General features: G+C 34.2%; 1 protein-coding gene across 1 annotated transcript in view; it reads left to right on the top strand.

Annotated features, from left to right (window-relative positions):
- Positions 1–20,582, top strand: part of Pof1b (POF1B actin binding protein) — a 76,408-nt gene that overhangs the window by 48,496 nt on the left and 7,330 nt on the right. The window contains exons 6-14 of the mRNA XM_042668589.1: positions 4,053–4,183; positions 7,708–7,735; positions 9,808–9,882; positions 11,803–11,895; positions 12,831–12,944; positions 13,705–13,857; positions 14,100–14,219; positions 16,298–16,426; positions 17,017–17,099. Of these exons, the coding sequence (XP_042524523.1) occupies positions 4,053–4,183; positions 7,708–7,735; positions 9,808–9,882; positions 11,803–11,895; positions 12,831–12,944; positions 13,705–13,857; positions 14,100–14,219; positions 16,298–16,426; positions 17,017–17,099 (926 nt within the window). The remainder of the gene's footprint in view (positions 1–4,052; positions 4,184–7,707; positions 7,736–9,807; positions 9,883–11,802; positions 11,896–12,830; positions 12,945–13,704; positions 13,858–14,099; positions 14,220–16,297; positions 16,427–17,016; positions 17,100–20,582) is intronic.

The raw sequence follows: 20,582 nt of genomic DNA, 5'->3' as shown, positions 1-20,582 counted from the left end.
GGAGGTCAGTCTGATGAAAGTAATTTATATGTACATGTGAAATATCATGGAGAAATACTTCTTTGAACAATTAACATGCACCCAAAAATGAGAGGAACTTAAAACAAATATGAATAATAGTGGGGGAAATGTACAAGATGAAGTTAAGTGGATATGGTTTAAAAAAACTTTATATACAAGTGTGAAAATGGAAGGTTGCTTAGGTTGGTTTGGAAAGGATGTCTGGGAAAAGGAAGGAGATTGATGGAAGGGATGAGTCTGATCAATAGATGTGTTTGCATCCATGTGAAGATGAAGCCACCTTGTACAACTTATTGATGTTAATAAAATGTGGAGAAAAATTTAAAAAATTAGATACGATATATACGTATGTATATATATATATATATGTAGATTAGATGCAAATATATACATATGTACGTATGCATATGTATATATGTAGAGAGCTCTCTATACACACACACATATGGGGGAGAAAAGAGAAAGGGAAAGACAGAGGAAGGGAGGAGAGGGAGAGAGAAGCTCTACTAATATACATTTCTTTTGGCCCAAGGTATTCACCTTTCCTTGGGACATGCCTTATCTTGGTTTCCTCAAGGCAGGAAGAATATGACTGTAAGCCAACTGTAAAAGTTATGCTGAAACACACCCATAAACAATTTCAATAAAATCAAGAAGCTCTAAGTAGCTGTGATCTAGTAATGGAAAATACTGCTAACTGGCACATCCCACTTTGTGATGAAGAAATTTTACCTTATTCTTGAGTTATAATCCTGTTTCATATTTTGCAATATATGAGAGTCTTTCTTTAGTCTTGACTCCTTCAAATTTTGAACCCAACTAAGTTTGAGGTTTTAATCAATTGTTCTTACAAATTGTAGACTTCTAAAAACTCAGAAGGAATAAACTTACACAAGAGTGCTATTTTGCTTCTAGTTTTTCTGCATTTCTTTTAGCAAAAGAACTCATTCTTTTAGTTTTAATCCTCTTACTGTTTCCTAGAAAAGTACAGATTATTGCCTGAACTTTTAGTTGCATTTGGTATAGCACCCAGGCCCTGAGTTCAAGCATAACAGTTGAATCTCCTCAGTAAATATGTCCTTGAGAAAGTTATCATGAAACACTCATGGAGAGAGAAGGACAGGTGAGGGACTGGGAAGAGAGTGAGGAAACAGAAGACACTGTGCAAAAAGAAATGTATTCATTACCTGACTCATTTAATTATAATCCCTCCATACATCAATTCTATAATAACAATAAAATAAATTAATAGAACCTAAACATCAATGGAAAAACATTGGCATTGCACCTAGATTTAGGTTAGATATAGTTTATCCCCCAATGTCCATGTTGGGAGTTTTATCCCCAGTGTACTAAGGTTTTTGAGACCTGTAAGAGGTAGGAATTGATTAGGTCATCCGGGGCATCACCCTTTTAGGAAATTAAGGTAGTTCTTGTTGGACTGTACTCTGAGTTAGTTCTCATAAAAGTTGTTATATAAAAAAGAAAAGGCCTAGGCCTTTGTCCTGTGCTACCTGCTCCTCTAATCATGTGACTGCTTTTTGATACAAACTACCAGTATTGTGATATTATTGGCCACAAAGCCTTACATTTTAATAAATTTTTCTCATAAAATACCCGACTTCAGGTATATAGTTGTATAGCAGAAAACAGCTTGTCAAGCTAATGCACATTTAAAAATAATTTTATATTGTGTTTTAATAGTAATTCAAGTTTAATAACAACATAGGTGGTCCATAAAGGGAAGGTACATTGAAGTATTTGGAGTAAAGATTGTGCAATTTGGACCTGCATTTCTTGAGAGGGGCTTGGCACTGAGGAGCAAATGTCAGCTTTCCAATCTGCAACGATTTCACTATAGTTGCTGCAATTCACATGTTCTTCCTCTTAACTTGGAAAAAAGGTACACTGATCAGCATGATATTTTTTAGAAAATGCTGCCTATACCAATTTTTTACTTTTTTTAACCATTCCTGTGGGCTCCATTAAGAGAAAAACACTTCCAGAATCAATTGGCATTTTGGGTCATTTCTAATCAGGGAGGTGGTTTCTTGGCATTCACAAGTACTTAACTGACTAGCTAGATTGTTCAGTCAGTATTGTGCTAGATACTATGTGACATATAAAAAAGTCTAAGTTATTTTTTATTGTTAATTGTACCTCTTTTGTGGTAAGGAGTGATGAAACAACATGATCTTTATTGGTAAGAAAGTATGACAACAACTGAAGATAATTGAACACAAAATGCTAATTTAAATTAGCTCTGTTGCCTAGCATACTTTGTTTTCATTAAAATAGGAAGTCTTTAAATTTCAAAGGATAAGTAAAATTTATATATATATATATATATACATATATATATATATATATATATATATATATATATATATGGAAGGAGAAACATATTTTAAGTAGTGAAGCAAGTGAATAAAGATACAAGAGGCATGTGTGTGCCCAGAACAGTCAATTCTGTCATGGCTGGAGTAAAAAACATATTAGGAAACTGAAAGTGCTACTACATTTATATAAGCACTTAAAGGTTTTATAGTGAATAGCTGGATGGACAGATTTACATGAATTTTTCATACATTATCTCTGTCTAGGTATCTCTACACAAGATTTCTGAATTTATGTTGTTGGTCATGGGGCTTGTTCCTGAGCTGTTTTGCTCAAGGCTAGTGCTCTACTACTTTGAGCCACAGCACCACTTCTGCTTTTCTGGTGGTTAATTGGAAACAAGAGTATCACAGATGTCTCTGCCTGGACTGGCTTTGAATCACTATCCTCAGATCTCAGCCTCCTGAATAGTTAGGGTTACAGATGTGAGCCACTGGTGCCCGGCTCTGTGAATTTTAATATTTGAACATACTGTGTTATGATCTTGACATTTAGCATTGCTCATCTACTTCAGGACACTGTCTAGAAGAGAATTGTTAATTCCCCAGAAAAACAACTCCAAAGAACATATGAACAAGATAATTAACATTGTGGAATATTCATCTAAGTTTTTAAGTATGTGCATGTGTATATCTTAATCAAAACATGATACTATACTTGTATCCTATATTTTCACTGAATGATTCTCATACCATAGATGTAATTATGAGAGTTCAGCTTTACTTTGTAATTCTTCATTTTGCCTCAGAATGCATGAATTTTTAGGGTCTGCCTTCAGAGGATAGATTTAAAAGGAAGTATCAGTGGTTAAGTATGAACTATTATCTGCATTCTTAGAATTCGTTTGTACATGCAATATCTAAGATGATGTGTAATATTACCTCAGTTATTATTGTCTGAACACTATGCCTTGAGATGGGAGGCAAAGTGACCAACATTGTTACAAACACTGCTATCAAAGGATGTGATACCAATAACATATGTCATATTTAGGACACTATTCATAATAATTTCTGTCTAGGATTTCAAGTTCATCTTAGATCTATGAATTTTCTGCATTTGGCCCCAAGTTCATCTTTTCCATGTCATATTCCAAAAATCTTTGGTTCAAATAATACATGTAGGATTTCCAGCAAGAAATATATAAAACACATAGTATTAAAGAGATTTACATAGTCTAACTTTAAGATACACTAATAAATCAACTTAGCTTTCACTGAGAATATAAAAATCCAATAAAAGTAATTCTCCTATAGTCAGTATATTTCAAATAATATATGGTTTATTTCCCACAGGAGGTAGAGGGGAAACCCATGTGGTGATAATGGAAAATTCAGAGATTTTTATTTAATGTTTTATTAAAGCACTCGTATTCGAATATTTTATGTTAGTAAAGCGTTATATTCACAACATCACTTAGAATCAAGTGAAATGAAGTAGAAAACACCAGTACAATATTGATTTTCCTTTAAATTCTTCCTATATGGAAAATGTATACCTTAGATGCAAAAAAAAATTAATGACTTTATTCATGTGATGGTGTGCAGGCTGCTTTATCTTTTCATTTCGTATCACTATATCTGTGAACTTAGAAAACAAAGCATGGTTAAATAATTGTTTGTTGTTTGCTTTAGGTGATAATTCAGGATGATGGCCCTGAAAAACTGGACCCCAAATATTTTGGAGAATTGCTTGCTGATCTAAGCCGTAAGAATACAGATCTATATCACTGCTTACTAGAGCATTTGCAGAGAATTGGAGGAAGGTACTGTAAAAATTTCTATCTTTATGCAATAGATACCCAATATTTCACTATATTCTTATACTTTTAAAAATTGACTTTTTAAAAACAGAAGTTTTATATTCACAGCAGAACTATTAGTGAGTTCTATTAGAGAATAATGGGGCAACCGTATGACGAAAACTGAACAAATATCTCATTTTAAGAGTTAATAGTACCAAAGGCCTACCTATCACACATTCTTTTTCATTGCTATCTTTTCTATTTCTTTCTTATCTTGCACTTATAAAGTGAATCAGGAAGTTATATTAAGAACCGGGGTGTTGGAATATTTTTTTCAACATGGGTTTCTAAAATATGGTTTATTATACTTGTAATTAAAACAATTTTTCCTCAGAAGTAGCATGTCACTTCCATTCATATTTTATTTTTTAAATAAAGGCATCGAATATTACCTAATAAAAGAGTTAATAGTAATTTATGTACTTTATCAAAGACCAAAATAATCCTGTAAGGATCAACAAAGCATTCTATGTGCAAAAGCAAACTTTTGGACAAATAAATAAGAAAAGAAGTGCATGGCATGTCAGAAAGCTAATGAGAACTTGAGGAAAGAGAACTTTTGCACACTATGCTGATATTAGTTGGTATAGTCCTTATGGGAAACAGTATGGAGGCTCTTCAAAAAACGAAGTCTAGAAATAACATGGCCCATCAATCCCACTACTTGATATATAACCAAAGCCAGCACAGAAGTCTGTATGACTTTATCTCTAATTATCAGAAAAAAAAGCTGGACTGGAAGCATAACTACAAGTAGTAGAGAACCATCCATGAGCAAGTAAGCAAACTGAGAGCCCAGGGTCCTGAGTTCAAGCCCTAGTACCACCTATACACACACATGCTTCCACACTCAAACAGACATAAGAAAATCATGCGTTGTTCTGAACAACAAGACCTCTTGAAATTTCTTATTCATGGTCAAGTTTGAGAATCACTAGGCTAAGTTAGCAAAAATACAAAACCTGGGACTAGAACCCACACTGCATTCATTTCTTTAATTCGGCAAATCACTTTACTTTTCAATAATATATGTATAATGTTGAGTGGATTGTTTAAAATACTAAAGGCAAACTGAAGGAATTTTCTACTATTTGAATCATTACATTTGTAATGAACGTAGGATTTGTAGAGATTTTTAATTGCTTAAAATGGGCTTTTAAGCACTTACCATTTATATAAAGTGTAGGACCAGGATAGCATTCTGTTCTGCACCACTCAACATTTCAGAGCATATGAGCTTTGTGAAGTAGCTATTCTATAAAATTGAGAGAATGCCAGTTAAACATATCCAAAATTCTTGGGGGAATCATTTGTCCATTCATATGATGAAATTATTTACATTGTGGAATTATTTTAGATTAGTAGATAGGTGCTGGTGGCTCACATCTGTAAGCCTAGCTACTCAGGAAGCTGAGATCTGAGGATCATGGTTCCAAGCCAGCCCAGGCAGGAAAGTCCCTGTAAGACTCTTATCTCCAATTAACCACCAGAAAACTGGAAGTGAAGCTGTGGCTCAAAGTGGTAGAGCACTATCCTTGAGCCAAAGAACTCAGGGACAGCACCCAGGCCCTGAGTTCAAGCCCCACAACCAACCAACTAACAAATAAATGAATGAATAAATAAATAAATAAATACTCCAAGAGAAATGAGGTCTCATAAAAATGTGGTAGTTAGGAGTTCCTTTGGCCAGGAGGTTAGCAGTTTCTTCTTATTCCTCATCCCTCCACTCAATGTGTCTGTCTCTTCATTTCTTCTTTACTGTATTCATTCCTTTCCTGGAGCTGTGATGGTCCTGTCATATCACAGTTTCTTTCTTTGCCTAAGACATCTGCTGTCATCCCCCAGTGCTAAATGGAGGAATAAACAACATTGATTGCTCCATCCTTCTCATATGCTCCTTTCCTGTCCACTTCCTCCCTGTCGCCCATCCTTTGGTTTCCATTTGTCTTCTCTTTCCAAAACACAGTTTAGCAATGAGTGAACTGCATGGTCAGAATTAACGTTTTCTCACGGAATCATTCTGATTATGTTTTGTAATTCCAACATTTTACATTATTTATTGCTCTGTGTTTATTGGTTTCATTTTCTTATATATAAAAAAGGAAGTAAGTAGGAGCATGTGAACTAAATTGCCATTGAGATTGAGAGAAGAATTAGTGTTTTTTAAAACACAAAATTATGTAAGTATAGTATCATAATTCTAGTTAACATGAATGCATGGCTACTGAAACTGTTGTGATTCATGTTTTCAACTTGCTTCAGGTTCACAAATCTGCATGCATTTACTTTAATAAAGCTCTTAAAAACAAGAAGATATTTCATTTTGTCAAGGGCCTCCTTACATTTCTATTTTGAGCTGCACAGGAAATACCACATAACATACATGCAGACAATTGCACATATATTAGTCATGCTTTGAGAAATGGCAACTTCAATTCTCTCTCTCCACACGAGCTTGTATATTTTTATAGATAAGTGTAAAGTGGTTTTGCACAATGAGTGACCCAGTTCTCTCTGGAAGCACAGATTACTCCTAAGTAACTACTTCAAAGGTAAAGCTAGGTGCTAATGCACTGAAATTGTTTTAATTAGTATATTCTATCTTGTTGTTGGAACATGTGTAACTGGTTTTGTTTGTTTGAGAGGTATGTTCACCATATGTTTTAAGCCCAATTGTTTCACCAAGTACAGACAGCAAGTAGACAAAAAGAAAAGGCTGTCTGTTGCCCCTGACAACAACAGAAATGTATTCTTTTCCAGTTGTTACCCTCTCCAGAGGAGCAAGTACCAATCTGGTCCAACAACTCACAATTTTACAGCACTTGCTTGCCTAGCAGGGCTCCACAAAGAACCTTTCAACATGTGTGGTTAAAAGTTTTGTTGATGGAAGATTCTATGATCCCAGTAGAATTTTGGTTCTTTGGTTTAAAGCTTTGTAAAGATTCAAATACCCTTCCTGAAGCCTTATCATTGGTAGACATAGTATAGATTAAATGAGTTGATTTCATTGTACAATTTTTATATTGGTAAAGAAGTTATGAAGAACCTGAAAAGATTGTAGAAATAACCTAGAATCAACATTGAAAGGGAGTAATGTGAGGAGAAAAAGAGGCAGAGAAAAACTGTTAAAGTTATTTTATTCTTCCAGGTAGCAATTATCTCTAAGCGCCAAGGGCTTCTATATCTAGACTCAAACAGGACTGTCATTAATTAAAGTTGTACTAGCCAGTTGTACAAAGTTCATTGTTTTGTCATTCAGATGTGGCTCAGTTTTCGTAGATCAGCTAATTCCAGGAAAATTATTTTAGTCCAACTAACTAAAAGTACCATTTGAGAGAGTTTACAGTTTTCATTTGTAATTGTGAATTGGACCAGCACTTTTATGATCTAACAAAATAGACAAAAATAGAAAAGTAGCATTTATATAGAGCAAGTGAATACCTTTTGCTAAAATTGTCTATGTTTTGTTTTTGTTGTTCCTTCAGCAAACAGGACTTTGAGTCTACAGATAAAGTAAGTGCAAATACAGTTAAAAGCCACATATAGTGGATCACAGAGTAGACACACACTTTAATAATATTCTTTTAATTTAGCCTCTTTATTATACTGGAAGAAAAAAGGTCAGTGAAAAACAATTGTCATTTTACTTTAGATACAACCATGTACAACTTTGTAATGGTTATAAAAATAATAACTACAAAATGTTTTATCAGCTGTCACTTTAGGATTAAATTGTCTTTGTTCTCAGCACAGTTAGGATTTAATTGACCACATACACTCTGCTTTAGAAAAATGAATTATGCATAATTAAATAAGTAGCAACTTTATTTCTAATAGTTTTCAGTCTGATATATGCCAATATTTAAAGTAAATTTTTATCAAGTATTAATTCTATCACATATGCATTTTTGTTAATAATTTAGTTTAAAAGAATAAGTAATTGAGTACAAAAAGGACTGATTTCAATGAATAAGAAGTACAATCATTTCTTTTGTATTCTTTTTTATCTTTATTCCCAATGTATAGGTATACTGCATTCATTCATTACAAAAAAAACAATAAGTCTTAAATACTGTCATAAAACACTTGCTTCGATTTAACTTAAAATTAGTTGAGCTTAATGTTGTTGTGATATCATAAACTTTAATATTACCAAAACACTTTTATTTTCCCAACTTTCATTATTTTCTTATTTTACCCTGATCTATACTTATCTGTATATTTCTGGAAATTCAGGTATCAGTTTCTGTAGGGCCCACTGTACCTGATTCTAACCATTTTCTTGGCCAATCTGCTTCTGTATACAAACATGAGTTTATCTTGGTCATATTGCTTTCTCCATGTATACTTTTCTCTCTTCCTGGTTCAATAAAACAGGGACCATTTAAAAAAATTTAAGATTGACATCTGCAGCTCACATCTGTAATCTCGATTATGGGAGGTTAAGATCAGTGAATATGTTTGAAGACAGCTAGAGTAGAAAAATCTGAGAGATTTAATTTCTAATTTATTAGTGAAAGCCAGGCTAGGGACATTACTCAGATGGTAGAGTACAGCTGTGAGCAAGAGGTTGAAGGCTTGAATTCACGCCTCAGTACCAACCCTTGCCCCCTGCAATTAGCTTTTTGCCACAGCACCAAATACTGGGATTGCAGGCACTTGGTTAATGACCATTTTGTTCTAAAATTGCCTTATTTTTTTCTCAGTCCTGATGACCTAACCCAGGGCCTTGCACACACTAGGCAACATATCACTGTGCTACATACCTAGCCTTAAATTGCATTTTGTTGTTAAAGCTGGCCTCAAATTCACAGTCCTATGGCCTTAGCCCATGAAGTGCTGGGCTCACTGGCATGCTTTATCAGACACAGATCTAAATTACTTTTTTTGTCAGTCTTTTTGCTTGAAGTCAGGGCCTGGGCACTGACTCTGAGCTTCTTGTGTTCAAAGCTAGCATTTGAGCCACAGCACCACTTCTGGCTTTTTTGCTTATAGATACTGAGGAATTGAACCCAGGGCTTCATGAATGCAAGGCAAGCATTCTACCACTAAGCCACATTCACAACCCTCTAAAGTATTTTTTAAATGTAGAAATAGAAGGTTAGATTGGTCCACCAAATCTTTCCCTAAAAATGCTTAAGAATTCTTTACCATGTCTGTGTGACACAAATAATTTTTTTTTGGTGTCTGTTCTGGGGCCTTGATCTCAGGGTCTGGGGTGCTGTCCCTGAGTTTTTGCTCAAGGCTACCACTGTATCAATTGAGCCACACCTCAACTTTTGGCTTTTTGGTAGTTTATTAGAGATCGTAGTCCCACGGACTTTCTTGTCTAGGCTGGCTTTAAATCAGGATCCTCAGAATTCAACCTCCTGGGTAGCTGGGTTTACAGGTGTGAGCCACCAATGCCTGGAAATGCAAATGATTTTTTTAAAAAAAAATCAGAAGTGATAATCCAAAGTGTGTAGAAAGTTTTCTTTTAGAAGCAAATTAATATTTTAACATCTCTAAAATAATGTATCTTATTACAAAAGCTGCAGTATGAAAATACTAATGTGCTCAATGGATAAATTTCACTTTTGTTGCAGTCAGAAGACATTGAATCATTAATTCCTGCAGGATTGTCAGAATTTACAAAGCAGCAAATTCGCTATATTTTGCAGGTGAGATGGGATGGTCAGTGGTGGATGTCTGAGATTAACATTAACAAACCATTGCCTAGAATGCTTCTCTTAAGAACAGAGAATGACAAAAATTTTGTTTCACAAGCGTTGATTATACTTGAATTAGGCAAAGGTTGCATTATATTTTAATGAAACCATCCAAAACTACTGCTGAGTGATAAACATTCAAGAAATCATTTTAGAAATGTTATTCTCATCTTTGGAATATTCTTATTTACTCCTCATTGCTTTAGCATAGCCTGATTCAAGCTCTGCCTGTCTTTTCTCCATTCTATCCATTCCATCACCTCCCCTATCTCCAACCACTGTATCCACTGGTAGTGAGAGATGGAAAACCACTGCCTTGCTTGTACTGAGTGGAGACTAGCAAACAGATATGAAAGAAATATGACTAACATATAATAATAAATAGGTAATATATATAACAAATATATAACTAACAAGTAATTAATATATCTTCAAGGAAAGAATCTGAGGATGATCCAATTTTTTTTTCTGGTGAAGCCAACTAGTTTTGATATTTGGTCTCAGTCCTTTTTTGGTCATCCCAATATTGATATGATAAGATGAAAGTCCATACTTCAGTGCATGGAATTTCATTTTTGCCTAGCTAGGATGGAAGCCTCATTTCTTCCTTCTTCTTTTCCTGACACAAACCTGGTGAATAGTGTTGGTGTCTCCTTAAAACTAGATGATGGCCAAAAGTCTAGGCTTCTTTGATTGCCTGGCATGATTAGAATTGCATTTTGTTTCCTGTGGTGTTTGACTAGTATATAGTCGTTATTGCCTAAAAGTTTTTTCTGCCTTGCTAAGCTGCCCCTTTCATGAAACTTTCACTAGATAAGACTTTCCTTGGGAATTTGTTGTCTGTATTTATTGGCATGTTTGGGTACCTGCCTCCCCAACAGCAGCAGTCTGTGATATACAGTACAAAAAGACAAACCAGGAACCAAGTCTTATATCATTCTTCTTTCTCAATATTCCTTATTCCTAACTAATCTTTCTTTTACCATTCAGAACTTTAAAATATTTATATCTAATACTCAAGAGTTTTATTTGCACATGGCAACAAAAAGTAGGGAAAAGTAGTTTTTTTCCATTCTTCCAGTAGGCATTACTGCCATTTAAAAACTATTTTTCTTCAAGCCTGGTGCTGGTGGCTCATGCCTGTAATCCTAGCTACTCAGGAGGCTGAGATCTAAGGATTATGGTCTGAAGCCAACCACAGGAGAAAAGTCCCCCTGAGACTCTTATAACAGAAGTGGAGCTGTGGTTTAATTGTTAGAGCACTGGTTTTGAGCACAAAGAGAGCTTAGAGATAGAGCCCAGTCCTTGAGTTCAAGCCCCGCAACTGACAAAAAAACAACAAAAAAGCTTATTTTCTTCAAACATATGAAAATAATCTAGTAGCAATAATTGTTTCCTCCCTCCCTCTTCTTCAAAACTTGAGATGGTTCATACTTCAAAACTAAACTTACTTAATATTATATTCCTCTCACCTCAGGCAAAATCCATGTATTTGGCAGCACACTAAGGGAAATGCATTTTATTACTTGAAGGTTGAATGTCTCATTTCTTCTTCTATTTAATCTTTTAAATGAAATGTTCAAGTAAAATTGAGAATTATCTGATAGAATTCTGTTTATGAGAAAGATAATCTTTTGCTATATAAAACCCTGTAAACTTTTGTTTCAATACACAGCTGTGATCTCTTCAGGAATATTGTTTGGATTGCAAGCATATTACAGACAAAAATACCTTATGTCATGAGTCTAATATTGTCACATCAAAAATCAAATTGCAAATAAGGTGCTAGTAGAAACAGAAAAATAAGATTACTTTCATGAATTTTACCCTTTTTTTGAAATGTTAAAAAAAAACATTTGTTTTTGCTATTAGATGAGAGGAATGTCTGATAAGTCACTCCGGCTAGTGTTGTCTACATTCAGCAATATACGAGAGGAGCTTGGACATCTTCAGAATGACTTGACAGTAAGACATATTTTGATTTTTCTTTCCAAAGCTTCTCTAATTTCCATCTTCCTAATCCCGAAATGAAGATATTCAATATACTTTTTTAAAAACTTAATAATACTGAATTGGGGGTGTGACTCAAGTGACAGAGCTCTTGCCTTGCACATGCTAAGCCCTGAGTTTAAAACCCAGAACCTTAAAAACAGAAAACTTAATACAAAAATATTTTACTTATCTGAACATAGCTAAATTATTTTCTTGGAACAGACAAAAGAAGAGAAAAGAACTGTCCAATGTGAGTTTATTGTTTAGTTTACCAGATGGTAATATAATGGTTAAAGTCAGGGAGCAGCCTGTAAAATTAGAACAATCAGACTCACTGAATAGGAATTTTCTTTCTTTCTGTACTAATAAAGCATACTTTGAGTTTCTCTTCAACTGTAACAACTTGAAATTTTCTTTCTCTAAGAATGCAACTTTCTATTTTCTATTTTAATTGGCTTTCTTGGTGCCATCAGCTAGATATATTCAGAATGCTTTTCATACAATGAATTACTCCTGGAGGATTTTGGACTGTTTTTGTTTGTATGTTTGTTTCTGCCTTCTGATGAATGCAGTTTGACTCTAATTTGGAATTTCACCACTTCCTGGGATTAACAAAGAGCCTTTGAAGGTTTGGGGGAAAAAACACATTAAAACAATTCAGAAGATTCTGTTTCATTGCCCTTAGAGTTAGTTAATCCACCAAACCATCCTTTCTAATATAGTTTTAAAAGGTTTAATTCCTTTTCCATTTCATAGTTTACTTAACTTTTAAGAATTCTATTTTATTAACCAACTACAAATGAAGCAAGTGTTTATATAAATCTTCCAGTGTAAACAAGTCTTTGTAATATGTGGCTGTTGACACATTTCTGCAAGTCTGAGTTATAATAAATAATTGATGTTTCTAGTCACTGGAAAATGACAAGATAAGACTTGAGAAGGATTTGGCATTCAAAGAAACTCAAATAAAAGAATATGAAGAGCTCTTGGCATCAGTGAGAGCAAATAATCGCCAGCAGCAAGTAAGTTGATGCTTTTGTTGGTGACAAACTAGATTGATCTCTTTTCATATGCACAATAACTGACAGTAGAGTTATGAGATATAATCTTGACAGAATTAAAATATGACAGAACAATTTGTTCATGTAAGAATGGAATAGCTTTGGATGTTTCCAATGACTGAAAGCCCTCTCAGAAAAACAGACAAACTTATATGTTATACATACAAAATATATGTGGTATGCAATTATCTGTACTATTGGATGACAAGGATAGTATAAATTCTGAAAATGTAGGTTCCCTCATTCATTTAATCTACAAATGTGTTCATGAACAAAATCTTTTGTAGATCGTAACTTGTGCTTAGTCAGTGAATAATAAATGAATGCACACTAGAGATCTACAGACATCTGAGCAGAGATGATTCCTCGGGAATTATAATGTACATGTCAGGGTTGTTAATTCTTAATCAACAACTCTCATGATTATCCCAAATTCTTACTATGTCACTAATTCCAAAAGCAGGCACATGATCATTCTGATAATGAATATGAGGCAAGACACAATATTATCAGAGCAGTACGAATATGAAAACAAAATTGGGACTGTGAAAATTTATCAAATCTTAATTCCTTCTCATTTGAACTAGGTAAGATCAAAGGAAAAATGTTTAACTCCATAGCTGAATATGAGAATGTTGGATTTGAAAAGTAGTTGCCTGGTTTGTCTGATTTTAAACAATACTCCCATATCAAAAAGTAACTGTATTTGTCTTCTTTACAGGAAGGACTTCAAGACTCAAACTCAAAATGCCAAGCACTGGAGGAAAATAATCTTTCTCTTCGACATACAGTATCAGATATGGAATACAGACTAAAAGAACTGGAATTTTGTAAACATAATTTAGAGCAAGAGAATAAAAACCTTAGAATGCAGGTATTACACTTTTAAGTCTATAATATTGTCCATAATTGTAATGCTAGCATTAGTAATAGCAAATACACACCCACATATCTTATCAAACTGACATTTGAAGTTTTATAACAGTTCCTCCCGAATCCTCTCATTATTTCAGTATCTTCTTTACTTACATGACAATCATATATTAATAAGCCTTGTAACCTAACCTAACATGCAGATAGCAATCTAATTATGGAACATTATTTTTGTGTGTATAGGTTTCTGAGACTTGTAGCAGCCCTGTGCTGCAGGCTAAAATGGATGAGATTGGCAACCACTACATGGAAATGGTAAAAAACTTGAGACTCGAGAAAGATCATGAGATCAGCAAGCTGAGGGTATGTTGATCCTATATTTCATAAATACACAAAGCAGCACAGTTTTTCTAACCCAACAATGATAGTTTCAAGCTTAAAGCTACAAGGAAAAATCTACTGAAGGTCAAGTTTTAGAATGATGCCATAGAACCTTTTGTTTTAAATGTGTAACACTGTGTCAAAATTGGTAAGTTGTTCTCTAGTGTAACATAGTTTCTCCTCTATTATAGTAAAAACAATCTTAATGGGAAGTGGCGCTGTGGCTCAAGCATTAGAGCGCTAGCCTGGAGACAGCGCCCAAGCCCAGAGTTCAAGCCCCCACGACCAACCAAAAAAAAAAAAAACCAATCTTAATGTTATTAGTTTTGTTTTTATTCATTTCATTTTGAGGATAAGTGAAGGAGTTTTTATGCTATTGCTTAAAGAATGTTTATTCAGGCAAGAGCAGTAGTCAAGATTATCAAGCAAAGGCATCATTGAATTCATTGAAGTTTTTTCTCACTGAACTTTACGGGATGATAAATATCAAGGAAGTTGTTAAGGGGAAGGATAAGAACAGTGCTGAATTTCATGTTTCTTTAATTGGCATCAAAATCAGTGTATTTGTAAGAATAAGTGATTTACCTTATAATTCTAGTTTGGATTGATTTAGTCTAATCTTACTGATTCCTAAATGCAGTCAAATATACTTAAATATTCCTGCAGAAAAATACTAAAATGTTTTTCTTACCAAATATCAGTGTATGAAATATAAAAAAATCAGTGGTTTTACCAAAAACTACAATGAATCAAGTGGTGTGTGTGTGTGTGTGTGTGTGTGTGTGTGTGTGTGTGTGTGTGTGTGTGTGTGTGTGTGTGTGCAGAGCAGGTCCTGGTGATTGAACTCAGGGCCTGTGCTCTGTCCCTGAGCTTGTTTTTTTAATTTCATCTTTTAAAAATATTTTTATTTTCTTTAAGTAGTTGTATAAAGGAGTTGCAATTTCATATAGCAATATATGGATACAATGTGTCTTGATCAATGTTATCCCTTTTACCATTCTTACCCACTCTTCCTAACCTACCCCTTCCCTCACTTTTCTTAATTTTGTTCCCTAAGCTTTTTTGCTCAAGGCTAGTATTCTACCACTTGAACCACTTATGGCTTCTTTCTTTTTGGTTGTTACTTGGAGATACAAGTCTCACAAACTTTCCTGCCAGGGCTGACTTGTAGCTACAATGCTCAGGTCTCATCCTCTTGAGTAGCTATGACTATAGGTATGAGAGACCTGCTCTGGCTAAAGCATGTGTGTGTGTGTGTGTGTGTGTGTGTGTGTGTGTGTGTGTGCCAGTCCTTCCTGGGCACTATCCCTGAGCTCCTTTTGCTCAAGGCTAGCACTAGAGCCACAGCGCCACTTCCGGCTTTTTCTGTTTTTGTGGTACTCAGGAATCAAACCCAGGGGTTCATGTATGCTAGGCAAGCACTCTACCACTAAGCCAACGTACCCAGCCTAAAGCATAACCTTTTTAAAAGCCTACTAAGTTTTCTATAAGATTTTCTCCATTGCTTTCCTCTTTTCCATCTCAGTTTTACTAATGTCACTTTAACCTAAACATGTACAAAGAGGAAAATGGACAAGATTTGTAGTCACGAGATTTGTCCTGGAGTTACTGCTATTACTATGTAATTCCATATTATTTATCTTCCGGAATTTATTTACCTCTTTTGTAAAGAAGACTTATAGTAACACTTATCCCCCAGGTATTCTGTGAAGATAGCGATAAGACATGATAAATATTTTGTGAGCTGCAGGTCACAATAATTAGTATCACTAATCCTAAATTAGTATTTGACATTTTCTGAAGTGACTGTTTTCTTAGCAGTATTTCCGTTTTTGTGGCCCAAGTGTGTTATTTTGACAATACTTAATCTTAAATAGCAAAGACACCTTTAAAAATTATAAATTCCTAACTGGCAATTCCATTTCTATTTTACATTGATTAAATTATATTTAAATGTGTAACTGTCGGTACTTATTTTGTATTTCATAAGTAACTGGTACTCAGTTGTATATGATGTCAATGAACATGAGAGTAATACTTATTTCTTTATAAATTCTTAGTCCCAGCTAAACCAGTACCAAAAAGATGTTTCAAGGAGAGAAGGAAGTTGCAGTGACTTTCAATTCAAGCTTCATGAACTAACAAGCTTGCTGGAAGAGAAGGATTCCCTTATAAAGCGCCAGTCAGAGGTAAAGAAAGAAGGGAATACAGCTCAGTCCTGTAAGTTTAGAATGGGCTGTATCTCTAAGAAGCACTTTATTACAAATCATGAGCTATGTTTTATTCCTCTCATATCTCCAGTATGTGGCCAAGGAGTTGGCATATAATTAGTACTAAAACAAAAAAAAAATCTACCAAGAATGGTGGCTAATATCATAATACTCTTATTGAAAAAATAGTACTTGTAATACTGACTGATTAATTTTCTTTTAAGGGCCTGCATCTGCTTCTAGATGGAAATTTCAATATTTTTATGCTCTGAGTGTACTTTTTAAGCTTTTTATGACAAAAAATTTACATTCTCATCCTGAGACCAATGTCTGTTCAGTATCAAGTTGTCTGCCAAATAGAGATACCTATCTCAGATATGAATTAATGAAAAGACAATCTACTGGATACTGTGACGCAATATTATGTGATAGTCAGCAAGTGGAATGAACAGTTTTACATTAAAACAAACGTGAGGGGTGACAGTCTTACTTTGTTAAATGATCAAATGTATTTACTCCCTTCATGTTTGTACTTCTCTTAGAATGATTCTTGCTTTTTTATTTCTAAGGAACTCTCAAAGTTGAGACAAGAAATATATTCATCTCATAACCAACTCTCCAGCAATGGAAGGACTACCATTACCACTAAAAAGTAATGTATTATTAAATGAAATTGAAATGTCTTTTTCAATATTTTGCACCTGCATTTTGCTCACGTGGACATCATACTCAGACAGTCTTCCCTTGTTGTACTGATGACAGCTTACTTTCCAGCAACTGAGCAAAACCAAACAAAATAACTATAAATAGTTCCACATCAGGGGAATAATTGCAGTTGGTTTCTTCCATTTTGCCTCTTTTCAAGATGCTGCCACATTCCGGCTTTATCAGTGCTGCTTTTCTTTTTCTTTTTCTAAATAATATCCCATAATACCCATCTACATTTATTTATGTAGTTATTTACAACGTGATAGGTACTTGGGCTGTTTTTCAATTTTTGACTGAGTAATGTTTCTTTGAACATCCATGAACAAGATTTATGGACTATGTATTCATTTCTATTAATTATATTTCTTTTTAAAAAAATTTATTGTGAAAATACCGTACAGAAGAGTTACAATTACATGGGCAAGATAACGAGTACATTTCTCATCAAGTATTGTATATTTCTAAAGTGGTGTCTCCAGGTACATTTGACTCTGTGTTTAAGGGTTTTGTGAGGAATTCCCCTACTACTTCCAAATGCATTGTAAGATTCCAACAGCAGTAGATGAGTGTCAGTCCATTTTTTTCCAATTGTCCCTTTGATTGTAACCATCCTAGGTGGTGAGAAATAGTATCCCAGTGTCCCTTTGATTTGTAGTTCCCCAAAAGTAATATTTTTAGCATTTTTAATGTGCTCATTTTCCATTTATATAGCTTCTTCAGAGAAACGACAATTCAAATTCTCCAATTTTTATTTAGTTGCCTTTTAATTGTTGGATGAAAAAAATCGTTCTATATTCTGGATACAATTTCTTTGTCAGAGATACAATTTGCAAATATTTATCCTACATCATGAGTTATTTTCTCATTATTTGTGCACTTTTGGCAAGATATTTTAATTATAAAGAAGTTAATTTATTATAGTTTGTCTTTCCTTACTTATGCTTTTGGTATACATATAAGAAACCACTACCTAGTCCAATATTACAAAGATTTGTATCTATGCTTACTTTTAAGAGTTTTTAAAAATCATTTTATCTATTAAGTTTTGATCTGTAATCCATTTAGAATTATTTTCATAATGATGTGAAGCAGGTGCCCAAGTTCATTCTTATTCGTGAGATATTCAATTGTCTCAGCAACATCTGTAGAGCACATTATTTTCCCCACTGAATTTACTTGGCATCATTGCCTTGAATCAAATAAGCGAAAATATAAGGCTGAATTTGTAAGAGTCTCAATTTTATTCCTTTGATCTATTTGTCTATATTTTTGCCAGTGCCACACTGCCTTTATTATTGTAAGCTTTTAGTAAGTTTTGTAATCAAGATTGTGAGTCTTTAAATTGGTTTTCTTTCTTAGATTAGTTTGCCTATTATTAGTCTCATTCTTTTCATATGAATCTTACAATAAGTTTCTCAGTTTATACCAGCTGGTGTTTTTATGGGAATTTCACTGAATATAGAAACTCATTGGGTCATATTAGCTTTATGACATTAAATTTTCTGATCTATGAATGTGGACTCCTTTCCATTTAGATCCTCTTTGATTTCTTTTATTATATTTCCTTTTTGTTGTACTGGAGATGCAACTTAGAGCCTTATACATACCGAGCTGGACAAGAGTATTACATGCTACATCATTAGGCAGCCCTAGAGTCTCTTTAAATCCATATGACGTTTGTTCTTTTCATTGTACAAGTCTTACAGGTTTTTTGCTAAATTTATTCCTAAGTACTTTATATACATACATATATACATATGTATACATACTTTATATACATATATATATATATATATGTATATATATATTGGGGGTCAGTTATGGGGCCTGAACTCTGGGCCTGGGCGCTGTCCCTCATCTCTTCAGCTCAAGGCTAATGCTCTACCACTTGAGCAACTGCACCACTTCCGGCTTTTTCTGCTTATGTGATGCTGAGGAATCGAACCCAGGGCCTCATGCATGGAAGGCAAGCACTCTACCACTGAGCCACCTTCCCAGCCCGCTTAAGTATTGTGTCTTTGATGTCATTGCAAGTGAAATTGTTTTTCTATTTTCATTTCAGATTTTTCATTGCAAGTGCATAGTATTGCAATTGATTTTTATATTCATTTTGAAATGTTTAACAGTGTTGAACTCATTTGTTAGTTTTCATGTTTTTTATTGAAAATCTTGAAATTTCTATGACAAGATAATGTTATTTGTTAGTAGAATGCTTGACTTCTTCATTTTTATTCTGTATACATTTTCCTTCCTTCTTTTCCCTTCCATTCTTTCCATCCTTTCCACCACTCCTTTCATTCCTTCCATTTCTTCTTCCTTCCTTCACTTCCTCCCTCTCTCCCTTCTTCCTTCCTTCCTTCCATCTTCCCACCCTCCTTCCCTCCCTGCTTCCTTCATTTCTTTCTTTCTCCCTGCTTCATTTCTTTTTCTTTCTCCCTTCCTCCCTCTCTCTTTCTTTCTTTCTCTTTTTTCTTTCTTTCCTTTTCCTTTCCTTACTTCCTCCCTCCCTTCCTCCCTTCTTTCTTTCTTTCCTCATTCCTTTCTTTTTCTTTCTTTCTTCCTTCCTTCTCTTTTTCTTCCTTCTTTCCTTCCCTCCCCCTCCCTCTCTTCCTTCCTTCCTTCCTCCTTCCTTCCTTTCTCTTTCTTTCTTTCTTTCTTTTCCTTTCTTTTTTCTTTTCTTTCCTTCTTTCCTTCTTTCATCCTAGGGCTTGAACTCTGAGTCTAGGTGATGTCCTTAGTAGTACTATTCTTTGTGCTCAAGGCTAGCAGTCTAAACCTTGAGCCATAGCTCTACTTCCAGCTTTTTGGTGTTTAATTAGGTATGGGTGACACAGACTTCTCTATCTTGTCTAACTTTGAACCTTGATTCTCAGATCTCAGTTTCCTGAATACCTAGGATAATAGTCCTGAGCCATCTGCACCAGGCATATTTTGTTTCCTTTTGTTGACTACTGTCCATATAATCTTCCACAAAATGTCAAAGTGTCAAGAGTAGGTTCTTTTATTCCTGTTCTTAGGAGGAAGCATATTAGCTATGGGCCTCTTATCAAGTTGAAGATGTTCCCTTCCATTCAGAGTTTATGGAGTTGCTTTTTAGAAATTGTGAATGTGTATTGGAAATTTTTAAGCATTTTTCTGTACCTATTTAGATGATTAAAAAGATTTTTGTCCTTTATTCTGTAAATACAGTGTATTATATTAAATGATTTTCAGATGTTATGCAATCTTGCATCCTTTGAATTAAGCCTACTCATTCATGCTATATAATGATTTTTATATATTACTATATTTTATTTTCTAGCATTTTGTTGAAATTATTTTCTTCTCTATTCACATTTGATATTGATCTTGAGTTGTCTTATCTTGTGAAGTACTTTTTTATCTGGTTCTGGTATCAGAGTAAAAGGAATTTCATGGAATGAAATGG

This window comes from Dipodomys spectabilis, unplaced genomic scaffold (assembly GCF_019054845.1).
Source record: "Dipodomys spectabilis isolate Male_0828 unplaced genomic scaffold, ASM1905484v1 ptg000459l, whole genome shotgun sequence".
NCBI lineage: Eukaryota > Metazoa > Chordata > Mammalia > Rodentia > Heteromyidae > Dipodomys > Dipodomys spectabilis.
This window is presented reverse-complemented; position numbering and strand designations above follow the sequence as displayed.